The 10914-nt window shown below is 46.8% G+C and overlaps 1 protein-coding gene across 1 annotated transcript; it reads right to left on the bottom strand.

The window, feature by feature from the left end:
- Positions 1-4288: 4288 nt before the first annotated feature.
- On the bottom strand, positions 4289-10054 carry shha (sonic hedgehog signaling molecule a). The gene is made up of 3 exons (XM_085939557.1): positions 9752-10054; positions 6543-6804; positions 4289-5402 (listed from the first exon to the last, which is right to left on the bottom strand). Exons 1-3 carry the CDS (start codon positions 10052-10054, stop codon positions 4738-4740), a joined length of 1230 nt encoding a protein of 409 aa, XP_085795683.1. The 3' UTR covers positions 4289-4737.
- Between the last annotated feature and the right edge of the window lie 860 nt (positions 10055-10914).

The following is a 10914-nucleotide window of genomic DNA, read 5'->3' as shown; positions in this document are numbered from 1 at the left end:
TGTGTATGTCATTTGGCACTTTGCCCGTACCTGTGTGAACCAACCAACGTACTTTGAGCTATGAAGAATCAATTGGCTTGAACAATTTAGTGGTATTTCCCCTCAGTTACAAAACACACGCACACACACACACCGAAGAGCCTTAATCCAAGGGTACGATGAGCACAATTGATTTGTGGATTGTGCATGCAAAACTTGACTTGTGTATGTTGTACATTTGTTGTCATGAACTGAAACCTTCTGTTTTTTTATTGCGTTTGTTTTGGGTTGAAGTGACATTCTAAAGGTTCTTTTATCCCCCCCTTTGTTCTTCTGTTGAGTGTTTGTGCTAAATCCAGTGGATTTTTCTTTTTCAAGTACTGACCATGCCAGTCGTAATACTTAAGAATAAGTCAGAAACTCGGATTCACATTGAATCTATTTGCACCTTGTTTATTAAGGTATTTTATTTCTTTTTTACACACAATGCACTTTTTCTTTCTCCCCACATGACGCTACCTCATAAGGTTTTTGAAACGCAATGATTCAAACGTTGCACTGTTAACACTTATCCAAAGTGCTTTAACCATTTTTTACAGGGCCATTTGATGATCTGAAATGTTGCTGAACTATTAATCCATATTTTATGTCTTTAGGTGGCTGTCCCGCACAGGTCCGCAGGCTGCTGGTCTTTCAGATAGCGTATTTCCTCAAATAGTGACGTCTCCCTTTAGTGTTCAATTTGTTGCTCATCTTTTTGAAACATGTTAAGTCTCTTGGATGAATTAGTGAGGAGTTACGGTCATCATGAAATGCCTCATTTCAATGTTTTAACAAGGATTGAAACGATGGGTCAATTCTGCAAGGAACACGAGTAGTTTTTTTTCAAATTGACGTCAGAACGCCACCACGTTAAACGTTGCTTTAGGATGCACTAAACTATCAGACGTAATGTTTGTTAAAATGAGATAAATGTTAAAACATTTGTTTGGTGGTTTTTCCTAAATTGACCATGAGTAATTGACGCGCTAAAAATGCTTGGAATTGTCTACATTCTTACGACGAAACAATGTTAAATGAATCACGCGCGCCACATTCAAAAGAAATAGCTTTTAAAAATGACAATGCCATTTGAAATTGCTTACAAATGATTTGGTTTCCCAAAAAGCAATGGAGCCGACCGACACGCTGCTTGCTGGCTGCGTTTACAGCAGCCGCCACTCTCTCTACTAACAACCCAGGCTCAACTTAGTGACATTATAGTGGAGTATTTGAACAAAACTAAAAGCAGATAACGGGATAGTTAGTAGCCCCATCATTTTGCATCTTTTCTCATGATCTCAAAACATCTCTTTTGGATGTGATGTGATGGCATGCATGAAATGTTGACAAGCAAAAAGCTTAGCTTCATGATTGGCAATCATAAGATGTGTTTGCATCCCCCCCCCCCTCCTCACTTGAATTTATCGCCACAGGTGTCGCCGTTTCGTCGTCCTCCGATAATGTGAGCTTTTTCCCCAGGAGCACTTTAGTCACTCAGTTGACAGACAGCAAAGCTTGGCCAGCACCTGGTGTGAATCGACGGTGCATTTTTAATCTTTCACTCTTTCCTTGCTTTTTTTCCCTCCCTCCGTCCCTCCGTCCCTGGCTTGACCGTTGTCCCTGTTCATGAAAGACTTGTATTGAGCAGGGTGGCGAGCCCGCCCCGGACGGCCACACTGGATTTGGAGCAAGCAACTGAGCGAGCGCTTGACGCACGCACGCACGCACTTTTTGATATTCGGCGTTAGGGTGGTTGGATTTTTTTTCTTCTTCTTTTTTGTGAAGCATAACGCACGCGCACACACACCTCACTTTGTGCAAAATCAACTCTGAAGCAACCCGTTGCCAAAGCAGCTTGCCGTCCGTGTATGTTCAAAGTGTGATGTTGTGACATGCAAAACATCAAATCCAATGTACCCATTTTTAACATTTTTTTTATGTGGATGTAGCCAAAGATGTCTATTTTTAAAAAGAGACGTGGAGATGTTCAGTTTGAGATCACAAAGTGGAAACCAAAGAATTAAAAGGCTTTGACACATGAACATCTGCAATCGTGAGTTTTTGTACTTTTTTGTCTTTTCTTACACAATAAATGCAACATGAACATTTTTCTTGCTCAACAGTCCATTTTAATTTCATTCCTAAATCTATTCCAAATGACTTGTTATCAAGTTGACCCGCCGCCGTATCTAAGGAATTTAAAGCATGCACTTTATCATTGATTTGCTTTATTATCAATTGAAAAAGTTGGGCTGTTGCAACGCCAGATAAAAGACACCAGGAGAAACGTGCATCATTGTATTTTTCAGCACAATGTCTTTCCTCCAAAAGAGATGGCCTCAACATGTCTCTCATCCGACCCCGAGCTCGGTATACTGTCGGCAGACGAGCGAAAAGGAGGGAGGACAAAGCGCAAAGGAGCTCTTTTGTGTCCCTTGCAAAAGTCAACATTTGTGACAGTCTCTGGCTCTCAATTTCTTGTTGAGCTGCGAGGCAGACTCCAGGGCCCCCGCCTGGAGGGATTAGACGGGCTGTGTTTACCTGCGCCCAGGAATGCCGCGTACGCTTTTGTATCCGCATGCAGGGGTCACACTTGGCGCTTGAGACGGACCCCCCCCCCCCCCCCCAAAAAAAAAAAACGCCTCACAATATCAACAAATACACACAATCTAGAGCAGGATGTGGAATTTTTGCTCGTGTTGCAACACTTCTCGGTTGAAGGCTTGTCTTGAATCATCTGAGGAATGTTCCTTACATTACTATTAAAGCTGTGGTATCATGGGAATCAAAAGAGTCACAAACTCGAGCAAAGATATTGCTTTTGAAATGTACAGAGCAAATGTACAGAGCGTCACTTGTTTTTTGTTCGCCTTTTACAACGTTTTTTTCCCCACGTTGCACTACCACCATTTTCCACATGGTGTCGCGTTTGGCAAAGCTTTAACCTCATCCGCTCGTCAACGCAACGGCTCTTGAATCCACTTGGCAGCGGCACCGGCAGCGGCACCGGCAGCAGCCTCAATTTCGCCCTAAACTAAACTGGTGACGTTTGAGGTCCTCACGTCGGTTTCAAAGAGCTCGTAAAGCTCCAACGGATCGAACAAACACGCTTTGTGTGTGCCGGGAAGGAGGTTATTTGCAGAGGGCAAAACTCGTCACATTTGACGAGAGCGCTCCACATTTCACAAGCACGCGAAAGGTTTCTCCAAGTGCAATCTGCCCATTTTTGGAAGCCGCACCTTGTTGTTGTTGTTGTTGGCTTCTTTCGTTTATTTCTTCCTTGATTTGCCCTTTCTCACAGACGCTTCAATTTTTTTTTCATCGTTTGCTTTGAACGAATAAGTCCACCGTTCCGACGTCCATTCAAACTGAGACATATAACAACTCCCAAGTTTGAACACGTTTTCTTTATCATCTCTTTGTAATAAACTCTAGATGTTTGTTGTCAACACATTGCCCTGTCATCAAAGTTGTATGCGCTGTCTATATATATATATATATATATATATATATATATATATATATATATATATATATATATATATATATATATATATATATATATATATATATATATATATATATATATATATATTCACACACGCACCATCGCTTGAAAACAATTTCCCTATTATTGAAAATATGGAGGAAAAAAAGAACACTACATTTTAGTACATGTACATGAGTTACTTGTAAATTTATTCAATGAAACAGTACGACTTGTAACTGTTACCGAATTGTCAGAATCTGCATTTAATGTTTTTTCACCAAGGAAAACGAACATGATAAGAATAAAAACAAAAATGGTTGCAACACAAAATAAAGAATGCAGACATGAGGCAGAATATCTGTCCCTCTCTGACAACCCCCCAAAAAAGTATTTTTTTTTTTTTTTTTTTAGTTTTCCAACACTTCCCCAATACTACTGTATTTAAATTAAAATATATTCTCATATCTTTACACTATTTCAAATTCGGTAGCGATCTGTCAAAATCTAATTTACAATTCTGTGTATAAAAATATAATTTATGGAACCCCAGCAAGTTTGTTCTTCCCCCAAAATATAACAGTCAGTGGCGCGAACACACACGCACACACACACGCGCGCGCGCGCGCGCACACACGCACGCACACACACACACACACATATATATATATATATATATATATATATATATATATATATATATATATATATATATATATATATATATATATATATATATATATATATATATATATATATATATATATGAACATTACAACCTGTCAAGAATTAGCTTAATCTTCTGTCTCTTTGCTATTGTTCACTCTTTTTTTTTCTTTTCTTGTTTGTTGGTTTTGCAGTGGACACTTACAAAAATAGATTATGCACTTTTCACCGCAGCCATCAGTTCATGTGAGAATAAATTATTCAAACTTTTTCCTCTCTCTCTCTCTTTTTTTTTAAGGCTCCGTTCGTTCTTTGAAAGGGGGGGGGCGTATCGTCGTCATCATATAGAAAGGTCACAGAAACAATAATAATAATAATAATAATAATAATAATAATAATAAATATGCCATCATCAACTCCACCTGCATGGGGCCTTTGTCGAAGTTTTTTGTTTGTTTGTTTGTTTGTTTTTTCTTCTCTTTTTATCATGATTTAATCTATTGAAGAGTCCTACGTTTATTTTGACTTGTATTTATGTTTTGGTGTGTGGAAAGGTTCTGCTTTCAGCTGGACACGCCGCCGCCGAGTGGATGCAAGGTGCGGGCGTCCAAGAGCCACGTTCCCAAGTGATAGAGCACTTTGGAGTACCAGTGCACGCCGTCCTCGTGCGTCGTGTTCTGGGCCTGCGCGCAGGAGAGCACCGATGACAGCCAATGGGTGAGCCGGAGCGGCGCTAGGGCCCAGTGCGCCAGTTCGTGGCTGTTCACCACCGCGTAGCAGGAAGCGAGCACCCGGTCCACCACCAGCGTGCCCTGCGCGGTCACCGGCGCGTAAGAGCCGACGTGTACCTCGGTGGAAATTCGCGCCACGGTGGCCGCTCGCAGCCGCGCGCCGTCCGGCACCAGCACCTCGTGGCCCGGCCGCACCTGGCTGGCGAACACCGCCGAAGCTCCGCGTGTGGAGTTGTCGACCACGAAGAGGAGATGCGCGGCGGTCAGCGTGATCCGGTGGCCGGCGTCGGTCTCCAGCACCTGGAAGAGTCGCCGCGTGCTCGAGTCTCGGTCGATGAAGGTGAGGAAGTCCGTGAAGAGGAGCTTGCCGTCGGCGTCCGCCGCCAGGACCTTGTCCCCGCTCTGGAGGTCCTTCACCGCCTTGGTGGAGCCGTCCTGGAGGCTCACCGTGGAGGTAGCCGGGAAGCAGCCTCCGGACTTGGCCGCCACCGAGTTTTCTGTCAACGCGCACACCGTTGGACATGACTTGGACGCTATTTGCTGCATTTACTCAACTGCAGATGGAGGAAGGGAGCACTTTGGAAACGACATGATTTATTTAGCGAGTGAAAGCGGAATGTAGCCCGGGCCGGGCCGGGCGGGGCGGGGGGGGGGGGGGGGGGTGGAAGCGCTCATTTACAGCAGAGCGCGCTACTCTTTCCATAGTCGGTACTGCTGTTTTGGTTAGCAAGGAAATAGCTAGCCTCAACACTAAATCTCGATTCCCATTAAGCAGCTCTCTTGGTACTGGTTTGGTGCCAAGAAAAAGGTACTTGGACCTCCTGAAAATGAGCTCTGTTCAATTCAACTTCAATTTGGACATTTTTTTCCCTTGAGGCAGACCCACAAGGTTTTGTGCATAAGTTCCTGAATACATTAAAAAAAAAAGAGCATTCCCTCCGTGCAGGATGCGTATTGGCGACGCTCCACACAGTCTGAGCCCCCAAAAGCCCGGGCTTATCTATTCTTAATTAAAAAAACAAAACAAAAAACAATAAAGAGCAGCCATTGTCATTCAAAATGTTCACGCCCCCTCCCCTTGTATATTTGTTCAGGTGCAGGGACCTCTATGTGACAATTCACACAAACAGGCGACTCACCACTGACTATTTACCCTGCAAGGCTCCCCACTTGTAGATTTGAATTTAAATGAGGGCCCCCGGACTCATGTCCCCCTGCCCGCGCGGCTGCTTTGTGACTCGTCTTGATGACAATCATTTTGGCCTTGCTGGGAGCTCTTCACATACCAGTTTCTAGGAGGAGGAGGGAAAGTGGGGGTCTGGAGTTGTGCTCAGAATTTGGGGGCCTTTTAATCTTCTTTGGAGATTGCCAGACATGAAATAAGGTGACAACCCGCACACCAGATTTGGCCCAAGCCATGGACCATTGTTGGATGGCGAGTCAGTCGCCTGACCCTCAAATGACACGTTGGGCCGGGCCGGGCCCACACTATGATCTCAGAGTGTGTTCTGAATGATTCATCAGGGATCCGTCAGGCAGACTTCAAGTCAATATCGGCCCCTTTCTTTGTTCAGCGCAACCGCACACCATCCTACTAATAACCATAACGGTTTGCTCTGATCACAGACGCGACCTACCTGCTTTGACGGAGCAGTGAATGTGGGCTTTGGATTCGTAGTAGACCCAGTCGAAGCCGGCCTCCACCGCCAGTCTGGACAGCGTGCCGTACTTGCTCTTGTCTCGGTCCGACGTCGTGATGTCCACCGCCCGGCCCTCGTAGTGGAGAGACTCCTCGAAATGGTGGCCGTCCTCGTCCCAGCCCTCGGTGACCCGCAGCTTGACGCCGGGCCACTGGTTCATCACTGAGATGGCCAGCGAGTTCAGCTTGTCTTTGCACCGCTGAGGACGAGACAGAGGATGGCTGGCTGACTTGTCTTTATTAACCTGAACTTTCTGCAAACGTATCGTATTGGATACGGAGGCAAAATAGGCACCTGCCTACCGTAGCGTACCGTAGCGTACCGTAGCGTACCGTAGCGTACCGTAGCGTACCGTAGCGTCCGTCCTTGCAGACTCTGCTAATCCATTTAATCAATCAACACTTGACGTTTACAGCTTGGGAACACACCTTGTAGCTAGCTAGCTAGCTAGCTAGCTAGCCTCTTTGGGGTCTACAGCTTGGGAATGTACTTTGTATTTTTGGCTCCAGAAAAGGGGCTGTTGGTCGCCTTGTCTTGAGATGAGGAACATGCCTGTAACAATTAGGACTGGAAAATGAACGTTGTAGTGGCGAATGGTATCCAAAAGATGTTCCCTTCCTTCTCTGCATGGATGGAGTTGCTGGTGTGATGTTTAAATGTGAGCTTGCATTTTCATTTCTCGGCACGGAGTAGCAGCGTCAGAGGGCACATCTCGGATAAATGGGTGGGGGGGGGGAGCCCACGATGAAATATTGATAAGAGCCCACATTCGCTTCACTGCTCTATAACGTATCGGTCTGCATGAGAAGACCTTTTTTTCTTCTCCATTTCCATGTTTATGTGCCACTAAACACAGCACGGCTCATTTTATAAGGGCAGCAAGTGATAGTCTGGAATAAATCTAAAATCAATAAATAAAGGCGAGGATGCTTCTCCTTCTCCAAGACAACTCTTTTTAGTCCAGCGATATGTCAAATAAAAAGATCACAAAGAGGCTTTTCAGGGACCACTTTTATTCTTCTGGTCCGGCAAAATCGGGGGCGTGACGCGCCTCTTTAAGTCGCCTGCTGACTGACTGACTGACAGCCAGACAGACTTGTGAAATGTCCACAAGGTCCCCTTTTCTCCAACAGTCCACACATCTATCGCCTTTATGTGCATATCCCACTTGTAGAATGCGCTGCATACAAACGCAGAAGGGGGGGGGCATTCTAAGTGAGCCGTAAAGGGCCCCTATTTACGAATTCATCAGGTCGTGTGCCGCAAATCAAGGCAAATTCTGCTCAGCCACCGTAAACCCCCCGTCCCGCCCCGGGACTTTGTGCTTCGGAATGGAGGGGGTTCAAGTTGTCCAACAGCCAAGCCTCTTAATCTGCTTGACAAATGATTTGGTTGGAGGAAACACTTCTCAGCTAGCTGTCAGTGCAAACAGCCGTTTTGACAAGTGATCTCACGCTTAATTAGCCCCTGTCAATGAAGCTCGGCTTGATCATAAAACCAGAAAGCAAACTTCATCCGTACAACGAACACTTGTAGGCTGAAAGGAAGCGACTAATGACTTCATTTCGTGCGCTCTGTTCTGGAAGCTTACGCTGACCGTTCGTTCGGCTCGCGTCAGCGAACACAAAATGCATTGATTCTTCCATTTAAGCTCTCTCCTACGTTCGTGTGTCAAATCCCGTGCATGCCCAAAAGTCCCACCGCGAGCGGCTCCGTGCGTAAAGCCTCGCGCGCAACACCGCCACTGTAGCCGTAATAATCCCCATGTGACCGCGCTTATGCTGCGGACAAACAAAGTAGCTCCTTTTTGCTCTGCACTGGAACTATTTAGCGGGAGAGGCCCACTCGCTTTAGCGGCTTTCTGTTGCAAAAAGCAACAGACATCGCAACCGTGAAATATGCTCAGCGTGGGTGACCTTGGGCTCTTCTCACCAATGATTACACATTGTGGGCCGGCCACAATTTTGCGTCCCCGGGATGCCTGCGTGCGGGCGGGCGTGCGTGTGTGCACGGCTTCTGCGCCGAGGGGAGATGCAATGTTGGGGGGGGGGGGGGGTTGGATCGCGGGAGTGAAACTCGAGCGAGCGAACGAGCGCATGCACGCACGCACGCACGCCCGGCCGGCCGGGGTGAATATTTCATCTCGACTCCTTAGCTCGCGTGTGGCCCTCATCAGGACCACCAGCAATCCCATCAGGACCGCGACGAGCCAAATCGACCTTGTAAATAATTCACCAGCAGGAAAAAACTCGTCCCCCAAAAATGGCCTTTTCTATCAATTTGCGTCTTGATGCATGGTGACCCGGACCCGAGAACCGCCCACTCCCACCCGTTGGAATGACGCCCCCCCCCCCAAAAAAGCCACCTTTAGTCTAAATCCCCGCACAATTCAAGCCAATTTGACTCCAAATTATGCCCACCTTGCTTTTATTTTAATAGGGAGCAGCTGGAGGAGGATACAAATATAGATACGAAGAACAAGGCTTGCGCATGAATATTTTAAATCCACTGTCACCAGGCATGAAGGCCGAGCGTCCCTGACTGTCCGCATGCGCGCTGCCGCGTTGATCCTTTTTTTTTTCAACTCTCTCTCTCTCTCTCTCTCTCTCTCTCTCTCTCTCTCTCTCTCTCTCTCTCTCTCTCTCTCGCTCTCTCTCTCTCTCTCTCTCTCTCTCTCTATATATATATATATATATATATATATATATATAGTATAGTATAGTATATATATATATATAAGTATATAAGTATATATATAAGTATATATATATATATATATATATATATATATATATATATATATATATATATATATATACACACACACACACACACACACACACACACACACACACACACACACACACACACACACATGGGGAATAAAATGAGATAAGATATCAATAAATAAAAAGTGCGGGCTCGGTTTCGGCTGCGCGGAGCCGTGGATAATGCGTAGAGTTCACCAAGGGGCTAAAAAGACTTCACTTTGGAGGTGCGCAATCGGGCTGACAGGGGATGGTGCGTTCGCGGAGCGGGGAAAAAAGGCGGCTCGGTGGCGCCGCGCCGCGTCGCACCGTGCCGCGCCGCGCCGTGCCGTGCCGAGCCGTGCAGCGCTGCAGCGTGCGCGCGTGCACCCGCCTTACCTGAGTCATGAGCCGGTCGGCGCCGGTGTTCTCCTCATCCTTGAAGATGATGTCCGTGTTGTAGTTGGGCGTGAGCTCTTTGAATCGCTCCGAGTTGCGCGTGATTTTGCCCTCGTAGCGGCCGCTCGCCCCCAGGGTCTTCTCGGCCACGTTGGGGATGAACTGCTTGTAGGCGAGAGGTGTCAGCTTCTTGGGGTGCCTCCTGCGGCCGTAGCCCCGGCCCGGTCCGCATCCCATACCGGGGGACACAGCCAAGGACGAGCAGACGACGGCGACCAGGACTATTCTGGTCCACAGCAGCATGTTGATGAACAGGGTGGGGGGTGGGGGGGGAAAGGGAGGAGGGAGAGGGGTGTGTGTGTGTGTCCTTCAGGAGGTGGCCGCCTCTCGGTGCGCCTTTGCCGGCTCTCTCGGTGCCCTTGTCGCTCGCCCCCCTCCGGTTCTCTTCTACGGCAGCAGGTGCGGAAATGAATGACTCGGGAGGGGGAAGAACATCCAAGGAGGCTTTTTTTTTTTTGCCTTCTTCTTCTTCTTCTTCTTTGCTCTTCTAAAGGAGCTAGCTGAAACCAAATGAAATAATGAGAAAAAAAAAAAACCAAACTCGTCGGATGTTCAAGTCGAGCTGCAGCCGCTTGTGTGAGGCGACCCGCTTTTTACTGCTTTGTATTATAGCAGCGATCTATAGCAGGGGAGGGACTTGATTGGCTCGCCCTCTGCATGTTAGCCCACACCAACCCACTCACAAAAAGCAAAGATTCCTTCCTTCCACCTGCGTGTTGCGTCGCTGAGAGGGAGGGAGGCAGGGAGGCAGGGAGAGAGAGGGGTAGGGAAGGAGGGGCTCCTCCATGGGAAAACAGCAATTATAAAAAAAAAAAGCGCCATTTTGCCGCGCTACCCCGTGAACCTTCACGCGCGGCTCTTTTAGGAAAGCCCAAAATGTTCCAAACGTTGCAAAAGTGGCAGAACGGGACAACTCCAAAGCTGCGCGCGCGCGCCCTCGTTGCGCACGTACGCGCGTCAAAGCCACCCAAAAAAGCAACCAAGACTCATTCGCGACCACTTGATTAGTTTGCTTTGAATTCTACTTGCGATCTACACCAAGTCATCATCATCATCATCATCATCATCATCATCATCATCATCATCATTGAATCATTTGGAAG

This window comes from Syngnathus leptorhynchus, chromosome 19 (assembly GCF_054491065.1).
Source record: "Syngnathus leptorhynchus isolate UIUO chromosome 19, UIUO_Slep, whole genome shotgun sequence".
In the NCBI taxonomy this organism is placed as follows: Eukaryota; Metazoa; Chordata; class Actinopteri; order Syngnathiformes; family Syngnathidae; genus Syngnathus; species Syngnathus leptorhynchus.
Note: the sequence above shows the minus strand (reverse complement) of the source record. Positions and strands in the feature narration are given on the sequence as shown.